This window comes from Vulpes vulpes, chromosome X (assembly GCF_048418805.1).
Source record: "Vulpes vulpes isolate BD-2025 chromosome X, VulVul3, whole genome shotgun sequence".
Lineage (NCBI taxonomy): Eukaryota > Metazoa > Chordata > Mammalia > Carnivora > Canidae > Vulpes > Vulpes vulpes.
The window spans coordinates 54,917,546-54,936,773 of record NC_132796.1 but is presented as its reverse complement, the minus strand read 5'-3'; the positions used below and the strand labels follow the sequence as shown (position 1 = coordinate 54,936,773).

At 36.6% G+C, this 19,228-nt stretch overlaps 1 protein-coding gene across 5 annotated transcripts in view; it reads left to right on the top strand.

The window, feature by feature from the left end:
• Positions 1 to 19,228, top strand: part of ABCB7 (ATP binding cassette subfamily B member 7) — a 170,383-nt gene that overhangs the window by 125,881 nt on the left and 25,274 nt on the right. For 4 of the 5 annotated variants that reach the window (XM_025987806.2, XM_025987807.2, XM_025987809.2 and 1 more), the window contains 7 exons: positions 40 to 127; positions 1,087 to 1,261; positions 2,271 to 2,428; positions 2,985 to 3,148; positions 3,304 to 3,433; positions 7,807 to 7,978; positions 10,860 to 10,963. In XM_025987806.2, coding sequence (XP_025843591.1) covers positions 40 to 127; positions 1,087 to 1,261; positions 2,271 to 2,428; positions 2,985 to 3,148; positions 3,304 to 3,433; positions 7,807 to 7,978; positions 10,860 to 10,963 — 991 coding nt within the window. The remainder of the gene's footprint in view (positions 1 to 39; positions 128 to 1,086; positions 1,262 to 2,270; positions 2,429 to 2,984; positions 3,149 to 3,303; positions 3,434 to 7,806; positions 7,979 to 10,859; positions 10,964 to 19,228) is intronic. The other variant, XM_025987810.2, reaches the window with a different exon arrangement.

The window sequence follows — 19,228 nt, the reverse complement described above, 5'->3', positions numbered from 1 at the left end:
AGCAAAAATTTCATGCCTATGCGAATCTTTGTCTTACAGAACTAGATTTAGAATAGAAATGAACAAAGCGGATAATGATGCAGGTAACGCTGCCATAGACTCACTGCTGAATTATGAAACTGTGAAGGTAATATGTTTAATTATGCTTTCCTCTGCCTTTCACATCACACAAAGATTTGTTCTGCCATTTAATTGAATAAGTGCTGTTAAGTTAGAGCTTCAGATTAGGATAGGACCTTTAGGTGTGATAGATTAATTGTGCTTTATTATTTTTCTTTATTTGGAAATTGTCCTACCTCCATTTTTGTATGGCATCATCAGACTTTTACCTTCTGAATTAGCACCTTGATTCAGAATAAACACTAAGCTAAACAAACTGACATGTAAGTTCTTGACTCTATCCCTCAGGGTACCTAGCATAGTGCTTTTCATTAATTCTTTCATTTATGTGTTCATTTTTCATTTAACAAGTATTACTGAATGCCTTTTGTGTCCAAAGCACTACGCTAAGTCTTGTGATGGGGAACGGTGATAAAAAGCTATTAATATTTAATCCTTGCCCTCCCAGAATGAACTCCATAAACTGGGAGAATTTAAGTATGCAGGTGACTGTACAAGAAGGCATAATGTAGTCGGGACAGTGAGATCTGTCAGTTCAGTCTTGGGGGATCAGGGAAAGGCTTTGTGAAAGAAGTGCCTTTAACAGCTTTTGTTTTTTTAAGATTTTATTTTTTTTAAGTAATCTCTACATCCAGTGTAGAGGCTTGAATTCAAAACCTTGAAATCAAGAGTTGCCTGTTCACCGACTAAGCCAGTCAGGCATCCCCCTTAACAGCTTTTTTAGATCTGGATTTAAATTAACCAGGCATTCATCAAAATGAGATGAATTTTATGGACTTTTCAAAATACAGTTCATTATGGAAAAGTATAGGAGTACCATAGTCCAGTGTATTGAAAGTCAGTTTTTTAAATGGAGTATACAGTATAGAGTTGTATGCAATACATAAAATCAGATGAAAAAGATACTAATCACTTAAGAGAATAAATTCTAATTGTACTTGTATGTAATTTTTGTATATTTTGTAGTATTTTAATAATGAAAACTATGAAGCACAGAGATATGATAGATTTCTGAAGACATATGAGACTGCTTCATTGAAAAGTACCTCTACTCTGGCTATGTTGAACTTTGGTCAAAGTGCTATTTTCAGTGTTGGTTTAACGGCTATTATGGTGCTCGCCAGTCAGGGCATTGTAGCAGGTAATGGATCTGCAATTTTCACGTTTATAGATGTTTCACTTAATCTTTATAAATAAAGATTAATGAAAGGAATGTATGTATTAGTCTTACTTACAAAGTATATTCAGTAAGATGCTTTAAGATCCTCTAACTTTTCTTTTTGTACGAGAATGTGTTTTCTTAATTGTATGATGTTTAACTTATTTTTGTTTGATACTACAAGTTTAGCACTAGTTAACTAATTAATTAGGACTACTGTTTATACATTTTGTGGGGCTACATACTGACTCTTTCAGGAGTAACTTCTTTTTTTAGCATCTGATGTTTCTAATTTCACTTGTAGACCTGGAAAGCAATGTAATTAATTTAGTGTTTAGTCCAAAGGACCAAAATACAAACATACTTTTTTTATAATTACTATTTACATTTTAATCTAGAAAGATTCATTTGCAGAACATTTCAAAAGTAAATAATGTCTCTGCCTCTTTTCTGTAACCTACCCACTCAGGATTTATTCATTTACTGTGACCTTAATACATGGTTTATCATTCCCACTCATGATATCCATTTTCTCCAATTTTTTAATATATACTTTAAAAAAGTTTCTATTTAACATTACAAAGAAATTTGCCAGTGTCTTATGAAGAAGTGAAAGATTTTTAGCCATCCATTTCTATCTTCACTTAGACCATTATATATATGTATATAGTATATATGTATATAGTATAGTATAATCCTATATATGTATATGTATATGTGTGTGTGTATGTGTGTATATATATATATATATATATATATATATATATATAGTATATGGGTGAACAGTTCCCATTCCACTTATATCAAGTTCCCTATATTCCTAAATCATGGATTAAAATGCCTTGAAATTTGAGTAAGCCTTAAGAGTTGCTGGTTATTTGCATTTTGTAGCATATTCCAGACTAATAGACTATAAACTCCTCTGTCTTAAGCTGGAAAAGTATATAACATCTAAAATACCTTTTTTCCCTTCTGCCAACTACATATTAAGGTACCCTTACCGTTGGAGATCTAGTAATGGTGAATGGACTGCTTTTTCAACTTTCATTACCCCTTAACTTTCTGGGAACTGTGTATAGAGAAACTAGACAAGCACTCATAGATATGAACACCTTGTTTACTCTACTCAAGGTAGACACTCGAATTAAAGTAAGTAATCTATTTAGTACCTTTTTAAAAGCATGTGAGCATCATCCCATTAATAGGATCATTGTCAGGGAATATTTACATCACCATTTCAGCAAACTGGTTTCTCTTATGCAAGAATTAGAACTATCATGTGTATTAAGAAGTTGTTACAGCTTTTACTTTCATGTTTAGAAACATTACAGTGTTAGTAAATATTATACCTAAAAGCTAAATTTTGTTAAATTGAATTATTTGTACTTGGACTTGATTTACTTCTAATAATGATATATGATGTGTGATTGCCTTTCCTCACATCCTCAGCTTCCTTACTACCCTGCCCACCATCCCTCTACCTGCCCCGCAAAATTGCTCGAAACCAAAGCATTTAAGTGTTTTTGACCTTAGTGAAGAATGGAAAAAACAAATCTTTAAAAGCATGCTTGGAAGTGATCTAACTCTATTTATAAACCTCCTCTTTCCCCATTATTCTCCTTTTTCTCTCTGAATTAGAGAATTGTCTGCTTGACTGTACTCTACATGGTGTATAAAAGTGGCTTTTTTCCTTCTTCCCTATTAGGACAAAGCAATGGCATCTCCCATTCAGATCACACCACAGACAGCTTCGGTGGCCTTTGATAATGTGCATTTTGAATACATTGAGGGGCAGAAAGTCCTTAGTGGAATATCTTTTGAAGTCCCTGCAGGAAAGAAAGTGGCCATTGTAGGAGGTAGTGGGTCAGGGTGGGTAATTCAGTTATTTATAAAATTCTGCATTATTGATTGATGATTCCCAATGTAATATTTTTTCTTTACCATAATAAAATGATTATAATGGTTTAAACATGTTCCCTAATGCCAGTAAGAGCTAAATAATCTTTCCTTGTCTCCAATTTCAGAAAAAGCACAATAGTAAGGCTGCTGTTCCGCTTCTATGAGCCTCAGAAGGGTAACATTTACCTTGCTGGTCAAAATATACAAGATGTGAGCCTGGAAAGCCTTCGGAGGGCAGTGGGAGTGGTACCTCAGGTATTTAAAAAAAAACCTATTTGGGGGAAGGTTTATTGGGTTGATAGATATTTTGTTAGAATAATTTGAATTCAGAGTCAATATAGGGGAGCCTGGGTAGTTCAGTCAGTTAAGCATCCTGAGATGGAGCCCTACGATGGGCTCTGTGCTAGGCATAAAACTTGCTTGGGATTCTCTCTCTCCCTCTCTATCTGCCCATCCCCACTCTGCTCATGTGTGTGCTCATTCTCTCTCTCTCTCTCTCTCTCCCTTTCTCTCTCTATTTTACATTTTTTCCTTCTTTTCTGCTATTATTTTTTTAAAGATTTTATTTATTCATGAAAGACACACACAGAGAGAGGCAGAGACACAGGCAGAGGGAGAAGCAGGCTCCATGAAGGGAGCCCAATGTGGGACTCGATCCCGGGACTCCAGGATCATGCGCTGGGCTGAAGGCAGGTGCTAAACCGCTGAGCTACCCAGGGATTCTCTCTCTCTCTCTCTCTGTCTCTCAAAAAAAAAAAAAAAAAGATCAAACAGTCAATATATGCTAAGTAGGAAGCATTAGGCCCTACAGTCTAAATTCTGTTACCAAAAAGACTAAAAAAATGTGAATGGAAAATGTGCATGATGGAAAGATTTTTTTTTAAGTCTTAGAAAACATAATATAAAGGAAAGAGCCCAGACTAAACTCAGATAGATATGGGTTCTAATCCCAACTCTAACCTTTATAAGTTGTGTTCTTGGTCCTCAGTTTCCTTGTCTTTAAAATAAGGATTAAAAAAAATAATAAGGATACTAGCCATTTTTCTTATATGATAAAATTATTATCCTATATAGATTAGAGATAATATAAAGCACCAAGCACAATGTCCATCACAATTGCTCAGTAAATGAAAACCATTACTGTAATTTTGAAAGTTTTTGGCACTGAAGCAGTATGGCTCTCTGCTTCCATGTTTGTATGCCTTGTTTACCACTGTCGTCCTCTTTGTGCCAGCCACAGTGCCTGCCTTGTAGTAAGTATTTAATAAGTATTTGTTGAATGACTTTAGAGGGGAAAATAAATTCAGAGCAAAATCTGAGAAGACAACAAGGATGCCTTATAGCATATGAATTTTTCTTATGCAAAAAGCCAATAGAGAGACCTGGGAACAAGTTGCAGGCTAGAATCTGAGTTAAATTCCTGAGAGAACTGTAAGAAAGAGATCAGACAGGAATGTGTAATTTATAAAAGGTCCCCATATGAACTGAGACATGCCATTCTGCACTCCCTTTTACACTAAGAATCCCAAATGTTAGTGTGCATGAATCACCTAGGGAGATTATTGAAATTCCAACTTTTTGACACACCTTAGTTCTGGCTTGGGAGGCTGTGTAGGGCCCAGGAACCTGCATTTTTTTAATATGCCTCCTAGATTATTCTGATATAGATAATTCATAGACTCTGTTGAGAAATACTGACCTAAACTGTATATGAAGTGAACTGAATTTTGGATTTTGTCTGTTTAGGGCTCGGTGTCCTCATCTATGCAACTAGATTCCTGTCATTCTCTTGGGCTATGTAACAGTTATTCTTTACCTTTTGAAAAATAAGACATTTGATTCACTAAGGAAAAAAATACATAGTTAATAAAGAAAAGATCCTAATCCTCACTGGAGGGTTTACCAATATAAATTAAATTAACAGTGCAATACCATTTTTCAGCAAGATTTTAGAATTCATGACATCCATTTTGGGCAAGGCTGTGTGAAATGTCTAGTCTGTTGTTTGGCTAGTGGAAGTATACAGCTTTTCTGACAAGCATCTTGGCAATACATGTCAAGAGCCAAAAAAATATTGATACCCTTTATGCCAATAATTTTGCCTCTAGGAAGTTTTAGTTAGGAAGTAAACAGAGATGTGAACAGATTTTTACACGCAAAGATGTTCAGTACAGCATTATTTATAGTATCAGAAGTTGAAAACAATGTGAATATCCAACAATAAGTAGATGGTTAAATTTATCAACATAGGATCAAATGTCATACAGCCATTTATAGATATGCTGCTTGTAAAGAATATTGTCATAGAAAAATACTTAGATACAAAATGTAAAAAGAAAGCGCACCTGGATGGCTCAGTGGTTGAGCGTCTGCCTTTGGCTCAGGTCATGATCCCGGGGTCATGGGATCGAGTCCCACAACAGGCTCCCTTGCAAGGAGCCTGCTCCTCCCTCTGCCTATGTCTCTGCCTCTCTCTGTGTGTCTCTTATGAATAAATAAAATATTTTTTAAAAATGTGAAAAGGTGATACCATGTGAAGTATAACATCCAGGGCAGCCCGGGTGGCTCAGCGGTTTGGCGCTGCCTTCAGCCCAGGATGTGATCCTGGAGACCCAGGATCGAGTACCATATTGGGCTCCCTGCATGGAACCTGCTTCTCCTCTGCCTGTGTCTCTGACTCTCTTGGTGTCTCTCATAAGTAGATTAATGGAATCTTAAAAAAATAATAATAATAAATAAATATAACGTCCCAATTTTATAATACTAAATGAATACATGTAACTAGAGAAGAAAGGAGAAAATACACCAAAATGTTGTTATTGCTACATGATAGGATTATGAATAATTTAATAAATTTTTATTTTACCATTTTTAAAGATTTTCAAAGTTTCCAGTTAGCATTTGTTAGCTCTTTTTTTAATATAAAATATTATTTTAAAAATAAGTATTTTCTCTTTATAGAACTTTAAGGTTATTGGGTTTAAGTACCATTTCAATATAAGAACATTTTATATTAGTAGTTGATATAAAATGATTAAAATATTTTTTGAAGTAATATCTGAAACTCGAGCTGATTGTGTGGTAAAAGATCTTAATTAATTATCGTAGTTAATGTGAACTAATGGAGCCATTTTATCTAACTAACCGTTGCCTTTCAACCATTTAGAGACTAAAAGGAAAGTGGAGATGGATGTTTACTTTAAGTAAATTAGATTTAGTGTGCTATGTCAGAATAAGATGAAATGTCAAATGAATGCTTGTAGTGACCTTTCTCCAAAAAATATCTATAATGTATAAGTCCTTTGTTTTCCATGTCCAATTAAAAAGCTTGTTTTCTGTGTCCAATTTAAAAGCTTCTGAGAAAAAAAATAAAAAAATAAAAGCTTCTGAGAAACATGTAACATATGTAACCTCATTAGTAATTAGAGAAATGCTAATTTAAACAAAAAGCACATTTTACCCCAAATGTAGCAACAGCTGAAACTTATTAATCTGCAGGGTTGCTGAGGATATGAGTGTCTGACACCCTTATACACTCTGGGTTGTAGTATGTATACTTTTGGAGCATTTTGGAAGACAATTGGGCAGTACTATCAAATGATAAATATATGCTTACATTTTATTTTATTTTTTTTTTAATTTTTATTTATTTATGATAGTCACACAGAGAGAGAGAGAGAGAGAGGCAGAGACACAGGCAGAGGGAGAAGCAGGCTCCATGCACCGGGAGCCCGATGTGGGATTCAATCCCGGGTCTCCAGGATCGCGCCCTGGGCCAAAGGCAGGCGCCAAACCGCTGCGCCACCCAGGGATCCCTATATGCTTACATTTTAATTCATCAGTCTATTCCTAGGAATCTTTCTTCTTTTTTTTAATAAATTTATTTTTTATTGGTGTTCAATTTACCAACATACAGAATAACACCCAGTGCTTATCCCGTCAAGTGCCCCACTCAGTGCCCGTCACCCATTCACCCCTACCCCCCACCCTCCTCTCCTTCCACCACCCCTAGTTCGTTTCCCAGAGTTAGGAGTCTTTATGTTCTGTCTCCCTTTCCTAGGAATCTTTCTTATAGAAATATGCAAGTGCACAAAGTCCTATATACAATGATATTTTATTCCAACATTGTTTGTAGTAGCAAAAATTTGTAAACTACATTAATGTCTGTTAGTAGAGAAATAAAAAAGGGAGGTAGGATTCTGTTACTGACATGAATAGTTACTAGGGTATGTTAAATGAAAAGATCAATTTATCAAATTATATATATATATATATATACACACACACACACACACTATAAGGAAGTCTATCCTTCTATCCTAGATAGTTAGACTATCTAACTATCTATAACTATCTATCCTAGATAGTTATATACTATATATAACATGACCCCACTGTGTTGAAAAAAGCAAACTATTTGGTATATAAATTCATCCAAAAAAGTCTGGACTGATAACAAATTGTTCATGGTGATTATAGTTGGGAAGGAAAATGGAATTGCAGGGATGAGGGGGGTGATAAAGGAGTTATCACATTTTATTCTTTATGCCTTTATGTCTTTACTAAGTTGTTTGAATTTTTTGTAATGAACATACATATATGTGTACATATATATAAATCTGCTTCAGGATGCTGTCCTATTCCATAATACTATTTACTACAACCTCTTATATGGAAACATCCATGCTTCACCTGAGGAGGTATATGCGGTGGCAAAATTAGCTGGACTCCATGATGCAATTCTTCGAATGCCACATGGATATGACACACAAGTAGGGGAACGAGGACTCAAACTTTCAGGTAATTAGAGATTTTAGATCTGCCCCCACTGTGTACTCCCTTCAAACTTTAATTTGTCAGAGCCATTGTCTAGAAAATGTAGTGATACACCCAGTGCTCATCTAGTCACTCTCAACAAGGTCAAGTCTCAGCCATTACTATAAATGATTCAACATGTTGGAAATAACTGTTCTCAAGTCATGCAGGTGTCTTTTTTTTCTCACATGCAACTGCAAACTATAAGTGCTTAATGGTAAATTACTAATACATGCTCAGGTCAATGTTAATTTATCATCCATAATTTTAATATTAAAGGAAAGTCAGCATCATTATTCACCTGAGAAAGTAGTAAGAGTAGGGAAAAGTAATTTGATAGTAAATAGTATATCTCACCATATTTCCTAGATTGTTATGGGGTGTTTTCAGTACTCTAGACTTCCTTATACTTGACTTTCATTACAACCAATTTCATTTTCATGTCCCTGCTGGTTCAGTGGTCAAGTACATTTTGGGGCTGGTCCATTTCTATTGAAGTGTTTAATTATGAGATTGCTAGGTTTAATGATTATCCTACAATGCTTGAATTTTTTGGAGGAACAAGAAAAATGTATTTTCACCCAAAATTATTTGAATTCCAAAGTGTAATGATATCTATGCCTGAAAATATTAATGTAACTCATATAAACACACTATATATCCTTTATATTTATTCTTCATTCTAGTTTAAGGAGGAAATGTAAAAATTAGGGATGGAAGTGAGGCAAAAAGAGAATGAAGAACACTACATGAATTTTAATGATTCCCCATTCCTTTCATTACAAACTGACCATTCCATTACAAACTGGCTTTATTTATTCACAGCAATGATTAGGTACATACTGTGTACAAGCTAATATGCTAAATGATTTTAGAGTTAAAAAGATGAAGCATAAACAGACTTGCTGTCAAGGAATTTGCAGTCCATTAGAAAGTTTTCATCTAGGTTTAGAAAATGTTAAGCAAAGATCATTTTTAAGTTAGGTTGGTTTATAATAGTTTTTTGATTATCACCTGGTAGTATAAGATGCTTGCATCATTCCAGTCCCCCTTTATACTTTACCACAGCATTTAACAGGAGTAGTGTCCAGCTAACTAGATCACTCCTGGATGATTTGTCCATTTGGCTAATTCTAAGGATCTCCAAGTTTTCACATAATATAACATATTTATAGGCCTCTCAACATATGACTGTGCCTCAAATAGCTATGCCACATGCCATTTTCCAATCATTTTTTCACCCTCTCTGCATGCTTCAGGAGTAGGAATGGCTAAAGAAATTTTGTTCTTTCCTAATATCCATTGTCTTGGAGTTAGACCTCTCTAAATGAACAGCATTGTATTATTTAGCATCTATGCCAATATTTATGGTAGGGAACAAACAAATGTTTCTTCTCCAAGTTCCAAATTTCTATTGAATAGAATTGAAACTCGACTGGTTTCTACTTGAAATTTGTAGGCATGTTTAAACTAGTCCTTCCTCTGAGAATCTGCTTCTTTTAGGAGGTTTCTGCTGCTGAGTTGCTAGGGGGGTAAGGAGACAGTTCTGGCATGATGCTTGCTTTTGTAGGAGAATTTTGATCTTATTAAATGAGGAAGAGCGTGGATAGTATAAATACAAACTTACTAATATTAGATATAAGGAGCTCCCTTTACAAGTTGGAAATAATAATTGCAGAAAAAATAAAACTGAAACAATATCTGGTATACCAGATAATAAATAGGTGGTGCAAAAAAAATAAAAAAAAAAATAGGTGGTGCTTAGTTCCTGAAGAGGTTACTGAAGCTGAAAATTACAAGTGTTTTAGACATTAATAAATTAATTGAAAAAAAAAGTTAAAGGGGGCATATTCAGCAAAGCTTCATTCTCTGTAGTTCTATGTAAGATTGATGACCTTAGACCTATAGGAGTCCCAGTGAGGAAAGAAAGATTGCTTTATTTTCACTAGAATATATTTAGGAACAAACATGGGCTTGTGTATTATGTTAGGAAGAGCATTGAACTAGGAGTCCGGTCTGGTCCAGATTCCACTTGAAGTTGCTCTGTGATCTTGGGCAAATCATTAAACTTTTCTGGGCCTCTTTTTCCTTTCTGCTCTTCTAGAGACCCATTGCAAATAACCAAGGTGAAATAGGTACCTAGTGTATACCTTTAACTTTGAAGAGTGCTGTGAAAATACTATATGTCAAAAGAATCCTTGAGAAGAATACTGGCTGAATGGTACTTTTTTTAAAGAAATAAATGTAGATATTTATTTATTTATTTTTTAAATTTTTTTTTAAAGATTTTATTTATTTATTCACGAGAGACGCAGAGAGAGAGAGGCAGAGACACAGGCAGAAGGAGAAACAGGCTCCACACAGGGAGCCCGACGTGGGACTCGATCCCAGGTCTCCAGGATCAGGCTCTGGACCGAAGGCGGCGCCAAACCGCTGAGCCACCTGGGCTGCCCTAAATGTAGATATTTATAGTTTGTCATTGCCAGGTTTCAGATACTGAATTTTATTTGGCATTGTTGATTCTCTAATATTGAAATTTTCCTGAGATTGCTGTACATTGGGAAGTAACATAAAGTAACACATGTAATGAGCATATTCTTGGTGAGAGAAATAATTGTGGAATGGAAGCTGTTCTCGTACTCTCAGCTGCCACAAAGTCAAAATCCAGAATTACATTCATATTCCAGGGTATATAATTTGTCAAAGGATATCATATATAAACTTAGACTCTTCTGAGTAAAATAAACAGTTGTCAGAGTAGAGAGATATGTTGAAGGCATTACTTGGTGGTTATGATCAGTGGAAATATTAGAAACATGAAATGTCTTTATGTTATACTTCCTTAAACTAAATATTTCTTTACCAGGAGGAGAAAAGCAAAGAGTAGCAATTGCAAGAGCCATTTTGAAGAACCCCCCAATCATTCTCTATGATGAAGCCACTTCATCATTAGATTCAATTACTGAAGAGGTAAATGATGATGAAATGCAATGCTCTTCAATTCTCGGTGCTTAACTTTTCTCCTTAGAAGTTTCAGTAAAATGGCTACATTCTTTTGTATTTTGAATGAAGTTCAGGAGGAGGTACTGTAGTGCAAAAAACCTAGCCCTTTTTCCCCATATAGCAAGTGTTGTCAATAAGAATGCCAAGTTGCATTGAACTATCACATTGCTAAGTCCATTTGCAAAAGTGTCTCCTTTTGGAACCTTGTAAGTATTGTATTATTCTTGCATCTTGCACAGATTTTAAGAATTGCCTAATCTGCTGACAAAGGAAGGATGTTTTAGTCTTTCTGCTATTGCCACTTAACACTCATGAAAATAGGTCATGTAAATGATTATAACACAATACACACCAGAAAGCCTTTCACTTATCATGGAGCAACTCACTGAAGTTCAAGTCATGCACACACAGCCTGTAGTGCTACTATAAATTTATATGCATTTCACAAAAAGTATTGTGCAACCTCAAGATGTCCTGACACTCGATGTCATAGTATAACTCAGGAACTACATTAGACTTCATAACAACATCTTTGCATTATATATAAATGTTTTAACAATAATTATAATTTCATGAATGGATCTCCTTAATCTACTACTGAAGAGAAGCAGATATTATCAATCTCTTACCTCCATTCACCTACATTTTACTCACATATATAGTGAAAAACTAGTGTTGAAGGATAGACTAAATTTCAGCATTACAACGTAATATTTGCATATGTAGTTAAGTTTCAGGGCATATTACTCGATCTGACTGCCATATGTTTAAAACAGTTTATTATCTAACTGACTTGTTTACCATAAGGATTTGTTCTTTGTTTGTTTGTTTATTTATTTATTATTGGTGATCAATTTGCCAACATATAGAATAACACCCCGTGCTCATCCCGTCAAATGCCCCCCTCAGTGCCTGTCACCCAGTCACCCCCACACCCTGCCCACCTCCCTTTCCACCACCCCTTGTTCGTTTCCCAGAGTTAGGAGTCTCTCATGTTCTGTCTCCCTTTCTGATATTTCCCACTCATTTTTTCTCCTTTCCCCTTTATTCCCTTTCAATATTTGTATATTCCCCAAATGAGAGACCATATAATGTTTGACCTTCTCCGATTGACTTATTTCACTCAGCATAATACCCTCCAAGTCCCTCCATGTCGAAGCAAATGGTCAGTATTTGTCATTTCTAACAGATGAGTAATATTCCATTGTATACATAGACCACATCTTCTTTATCCATTCATCTTTCAATGGACACCGAGGCTCCTTCCACAGTTGGGCTACTGTGGACATTGGTGCTATAAACAGCAGGTGTCCCGCTGTTTCATAGCATCTGTAACTTTGGGGTAAATCCCCAGCAGTGCAATTGCTGGGTCATAGGGCAGATCTATTTTTAACTCTTTGAGGAACCTCCACACCATTTTCCAGAGTGGCTGCACAAGTTCACATTCCCACCAACAGTGCAAGAGGGTTCCCCTTTCTGCACATCCTCTCCAATATTTGTTGTTCCCTGCCTTGTTAATTTTCCTCATTCTCACTGGTGTGAGGTGGTATCTCGTTCTGCTTTTGATTTGTATTTCCCTGATGGCCAGTGATGCGGAGCATTTTCTCATGTGCTTCTTGGCCATGTCTATGTCTTCTTCTGTGACATTTCTGTTCATGTCTTTTGCTCATTTCATGAATGGATTCTTTGTTTCTTTGCTGTTGAGTTTAATAAATTCTTTATAGATCTTGGATACTAGTCCTTTATCTGAAAGGTCATTTGCAAATATCTTCTGCCATTCCGTAGGTTGTCTTTTAGTTTTGTTGACTGTCTCTTTTGCAGTGCAAAAGCTTCTTATCTTGATGAAGTCCCAATAGTTCATTTTTGCTTTTGTTTCTTTTGCCTTCGTGGATGTATCTTGCAAGAACTTACTGTGACCAAGTTGAAAAAGGGTGTTGCCTGTGTTCTCCTCTAGTATTTTTGATGGACTCTTGTCTCACATTTAGATCTTTCATCCATTTTGAGTTGATCATTGTGTATGGTGTAAGAGAATGGTCTAGTTTCATTCTTCTGCACGTGGATGTCCAATTTTCCCAGCACCATTTATTGAAAAGACTGTCTTTTTTTCCAGTGGATAGTCTTTCCTGCATTGTCAAATATTAGTTGACCATAAAGTTGAGGGTCCACTTCTGGATTCTCTATTCTGTTCCATTGATCTATGATTCTGTTTTGGTGCCAGTACCACACTGTCTTGATGACCACAGCTTTGTAGTATAACCTGAAATCTGGCATTGTGATGCCCCCAGCTATGGTTTTCTTTTTCAATATTCCCCTGGCTATTCGGGGTCTTTTCTGATTCCACACAAATCTTAAGATATTTTGCTCCAACTCTCTGAAGAAAGTCCATGGCATTTTGATAAGGATTGCATTAAATGTGTAAATTGCCCTGGGTAACATTGACATTTTTACAATATTAATTCTGCCAATCCATGGGCGTGGAATATTTTTCCATCTCTGTGTCTTCCTTAATTTCTTTCAGAAGTGTTCTATAGTGTTTAGGGTATAGATCCTTTACTTCTTTGGTTAGGTTTATTCCTAGGTATCTTATGCTTTTGGGTGCAGTTGTCAATGGGATTGACTCCTTAATTTCTCTTTTTTCAGTCTCATTGTTAGTGTATAGAAATGCCACTGACTTCTGGGCATTGATTTTGTATCTTGCCATACTGCCAAATTGCTGTATGAGTTCTAGCAATATTGGGGTGGAGCCTTGTGGGTTTTCTATGTAGAGTATCATGTCATCTGCGAGGAGGGAGAGTTTGACTTCTTCTTTGCCAATTCGAATGCCTTTTATTTCATTTTATTGTCTGATTGCTGAGGCTAGGACTTCTAGTACTATGTTGAATAACAGTGGTGAAAGTGGACATCCCTGTCTTGTTCCTGATCTTAGGGGAAAGGCTGCTACTGTTTCCCCATTGAGAATGATATTTCCTGTGGGCCTTTCATAGATGGCTTTTAAGATGCTGAGGAATGTTCCCTCTATTTCTACACTTTAAAAAGTTTTGATCAGGAATGGATGCTGTATTTTGTCAATGCTTTCTCTGCATCTTTTGAGAGGATCATATGGTTCTTGTTTTTTCTCTTGCTGATATGATCAGTCACATTGATTGTTTTACAAGTGTTGAACCACCCTTGCATCCCAGTGATAAATCCCACTTGTTCATGGTGAATAATCTTCTTGATGTATTATTGGATCCTATTGGCTAGTATCTTCTTGAGAATTTTTGCATCCGTGTTCATCAGGGAGATTGTTCTATAATTCTCCTTTTTGGTGGGTTCTTTGTCTGGTTTTGGAATTAAGGTGATGCTGGCCTCATACAACGAGTTTGGAAGTATTCCATCTCTTTGTATCTTTCTGATCAGCTTTAGTAGAATAGGTAGGGTTTCTTCTTTAAACGTTTGATAGAATTCCCCAGGGAAACCATCTGGCCTTTGACTTTGGTGTCTTGGGAGGTTTTTGATGACTGCTTCAAGTTCCTCCCTGGTTACTGGCCTGTTCAGGTTTTCTCTTTCTTCGTGTTCCAGTTTTGATAGTTTGTGGTTTTCCAGAAATGTGTCCATTTCTTCTAGATTGGCTAATTTATTGGCGTATAGCTGTTCATAATATGTTTTTAAAATCGTTTGTATTTCCTTGGTGTTGGTAGTGATCTCTCCTTTCTCATTCCTGATTTTATTAATTTGAGTCTTCTCTCTCTTCTTTTTAATACGGCTGGCTAATGGTTTATCTATCTTATTAATTCTTTCAAAGAACCAACTCCTGGTTTTGTTGATCTGTTCCACAGTTCTTCTGGTCTCGATTTCATTGAGTTCTGCTCGAATCTTTATTAACTCTCTTCTTCTGCTGTGTGTAGGATCTATTGGCTGTTTTTTCTCCAGCTCCTCTTAGCTTTTGTGTTTCAGTTCTTTCCAGTTTTTGGATGGATGCTTGTATTGCGATGTATTTCCCCCTCAGGACTCCTTTTGCTGTATCCCAAAGATTTTGAATGGTTGTATCTGCATTCTCATTAGTTTCCATGAATCTTTTTTACTCTTCTCTCATTTCCTGGTTGACCCTTTCATCTTTTAGCAGGATGGTCCTTAACCTCCACGTGTTTGAAGTCCTTCCAAACTTCTTGTGAATAAGTTCTAATTTCAAAGCATTATGGTCTGAAAATATGCAGGGGGTGATCCCAATCTTTTGGTATCAGTTAAGACCTGATTTGTGACCCAGTATGTGGTCTATTCTGGAGAAAGTTCCATGTGCACTTGAGAAGAATGTGTATTCAGTTGCGTTTGGATGTAAAGTTCTGTAGATATCTGTGAAATCCATGTGGTCCAGTGTATCATTTAAAGCTCTCGTTTCTTTGGAGATGTTGTGTTTAGAAGACCTATCGAGTGTAGAAAGCACTAGATTGCAGTCACCAAGTATAAGTGTATTATTATCTAAGTATGTCTTAACTTTGGTTATTAATTGATATATTTGGCAGCTCCCACATTCGGGGCATAAATATTGGTGATTGTTAAGTCCTCTTGTTGGATAGATCCTTTAAGTATGATATAGTGTCCCTCTTCATCTCTCACTACAGCCTTCGGGATAAACTTTAGTTTATCTGATATAAAGATGGCTACCCCTGCTTTCTTTTGAGGACCATTTGAATGGTAAATGGTTCTCCACCCTTTGATTTTCAGGCTGGAGGTGTCCTTATGTCTAAAATGAGTCTCTTGTAGACAGCAAATAGATGGGTCCTGCTTTTTTATCCAGTCTGACACCCTGCGCCTTTTGATGGGGTCATTAAGCCCATTCACGTTCATACTATTTAAATAATGAATTTCGTGTCATCATGATACCTATTCAGTCCCTGTTTTTGTGGATTGTTCCCTTGGACTTCCTCTGTTACAGAATCCCCCTTAATATTTCTTGCAGAGCTGGCTTCGTGGTCTCATATTCTTTCAGTTTCTGCCTATATTGGAACCTCTTTATCTCCCTTCTATTCTGAATGAGAGCGTTGCTGGATAAAGGATTCTTGGCTGCATGTTCTTCTCACTTACGACCCTGAACATATGCTGCCATCCCTTTCTGGCCTGCCAGGTCGCTGTGGAGAGGTCAGCTGTTAACCTAATGCTTCTTCCCATAAAAATTAGAGATTTCTTGTGTTTTGCTGCTTTAAGGATCTTCTCTTTATCTTTGGAATTCGCAAGCTTCACTATTAAATGTCGAGGTGTTGATTGGTTTTTATTGATATTTGGGGTGGGTCTCTCTATTTCCTAGATCTAAATGCCTGTTTCCCTTCCCAGATTCGGAAAGTTTTCATCTATGGTTTGTTTAAATACATATTCTGGACCTCTGTCCCTTTCAGCACCCTCAGGAACCCCAGTTAAACGTATATTTTTCTTCCTGAGGCTGTAATTTATTTCCCTTATTCTGTCCTCATGATCTTCTAATTGTTTTTCTCTTTTTTCCTCGTTTTCCCTCTTTGCCATCAACTTGTCTTCTGTGTCACTCAGTCGTTCTTCTACCTCCTTAACCCTCGTCGTTAGGACCTCTAGTTTGGATTGCATCTCATTTAATTGATTTTTAATTTCTGCCTGATTAGATCTAAATTCTCTAGTCTCTTTAGTCCTTTATGCTTTTTTTAGAGCCACCAGTAGCTTTATAATTGTGCTTCTGAATTGGCTTTCTGACATTGAATTGTAATCCAAATTTTGTAACTCTGTGGGAGAGAGGACTGTTTCTGATTCTTTCCTTTGAGGTGAGTTTTTCCTTCTATTCATTTTGCTCAGTGCAGAGTTGCCAGAGACACGTTGTATTGGGAAAATGAGAAAAAGAGAGAAGAGAAAGAAACAAAGAAAAAGGAAAAAAGAAGAAAAGAAAAGAAAAAAAAGGGGGGGACGCAAACAGAAAACAAAAAACAAGGGGGAGTATCCTCTGATTCTATATACTGTAAATCCCTTAACTTCCCCTGGAACTTTCCAGTGCTGCTTGGTCAATAACTTGCTTTTTCCCTGTTCGTCTAGCTAGTCTTCTGGGGCAGGGGTCTGCTGTGCTGATTCTCAGGTGTGAGCACTTGGGGGTGCTGCTCAGCCCAGATTTGTTATATTTAATGGGGTCCTTTGGGTGTCTGGGTGGCTCAGTTGGTTAAGTTTCCCATTCTTGATTTTGGCTCAGGTCATGATCTCAGGGTTGTGAGATGAAGTCCCGCATTAGGCCCTGCAGTGAACATGGAGCCTGCTTAAGATTTTCTCTCCTCCTTTCCTTCTGTCCCTTCCCCCTCTCTCTCCTATTCAGAGGCAGAATAGGAATCTGTTTACAAGAACTTTATACTTAGAAATATATTGTCCACAGAAATTAAAAGTCCTAACAGTCATTATTTGAATCCTGTAGCTTTATTATCTCACAGAGCATAACCTATTAGGAGCTAATAGATAACTCCCCATGGGAGTGAGTTACCAAAAGATTTGGTAAATTTTAAAAAGGCCTGGAACACTTAGTAGGATGTCAGAGCTTAAGTTCTTGAGAATAAGGAAGATGAGTCCCCACAAACATCACAATATTTCTTAGAATTGGCCCTGCCCTTAATTTTCCATCTGCTTTAGTCAAACAAAAGGTATTCCCTTCCTGGCTAGCCATCTACTCTTGTTAATTTTATTCCTTTAATAAATACGATGTTTAGAAGTATCTGTATGGAGCCATTGGGTGTATGCCCAACACCACACTGCTATTTCCATCCTGTAGCTATACTTAGACCCAGATTTCCAAGTATACCTAAATATACATAGAACTCTCTTACACTTTATTATTTTTTTAAAGATTTTATTTACTTATTCATGAGAGAGAGAGAGACAGGCAGAGACACAGGCAGAGGAAGAAGCTGGCTCCGTGCAGGGAGCCCGATGCAGGACTCGATTCCGGGATTGCAGGACCACGCCCCAGGCTGACTGCAGGCACTAAACATCTGAGCCACCCAGGGATCCCTCTCTTACATTTTAAAGGCAATAAACAAAAATATATTTTCCAAACAAATTCTTAAATGCAGAGAACACATTAGTGGTTGTCAGAGATGAAGTTGGTGGGAGGATGAGTGAAATAGATAAAGGGGATTAAGACTACACTGATCATGATGAGCGTTGAGTAATTTATAAAATTATTGAATCATTTTATACAGCTGAAATTAATATAACACTGTTATTTATACTGTAAGAAAAAGTGTTTTTCAGAATTCATTAAGAAGTCACAATACTTTCTCCCTCCCCCCATTTCCTTCCTTTTGCTCTTTATTTAGTTGGCTATTGAGGCCCAGGGTCTGAGAGTCATTCTCTCTGTTTATAACCGAGGAGATTGGCCTATTTCTTATGAATCTTGGATATTTTGGGGGGGGGAAGCATTCTAAAAACTTCCTTTTCAGAATTATTGTGACAAAGGTAGTCCCATGCCATTTCAATGTGCCCTGCATAGAATGCTTGTGTTCAGGGAAGGCCACAGGTGTTGAGAGGAAGCTGTTCTTGTTTCTGGGGCAAGGGGAAATAGAGCTAGACATTTCATTTTCGGCTTTATCTGCTGTCTTGTAAAATGATAGCTTTGATCTCTCTGTCACCATTTCCATCCTCTTGCTCTTTTTTCAGTTCATTATGATATGAGGATTTTTGTGATTTTATTTTCTGTATTTTATTTTTATTTTTAGTTCCAGTATAGTTAACATAGAGTGTTATATTAGTTTCAGGTGTACAATATAGTGATTCAACAATTTCATACATTATTCAGTGCTTATCATGACCCTTGTACTCCTTATTTCCCATTACCTACTTCACCCATCCTACCTACCCTCTGGTAACCATTCATTTCCTTTCTATATTTAAGAGTCTGTTTCTTGGTTTGTCTCCATCTCATTCTCTTTTTTTCTTTTTGCTTGTTTGTTTTGTTTCTTAAATTACTCTTATGAGTGAAATTTTGTGAGTTTTTTTCTGACGTATTTCACTTAGCATCATACTCTTTAGCTCCATGCATGTCATTGCAGATGACAGGATTACATTCTTTTTTATGGCTGAATTGTTTTTTTTTAAGATTTTATTTATTTATTCAAGAGAGACACACAAAAAGAGAGGCAGAGACACAGGCAGAGGGAGAAGCAGGCTCCATGCAGGGAGCCCGATGTGGGACTCGATCCCAGGTCTCCAGGATCACAGCCTGGGCTGCAGGCAGCGCTAAACCACTGCTCCACC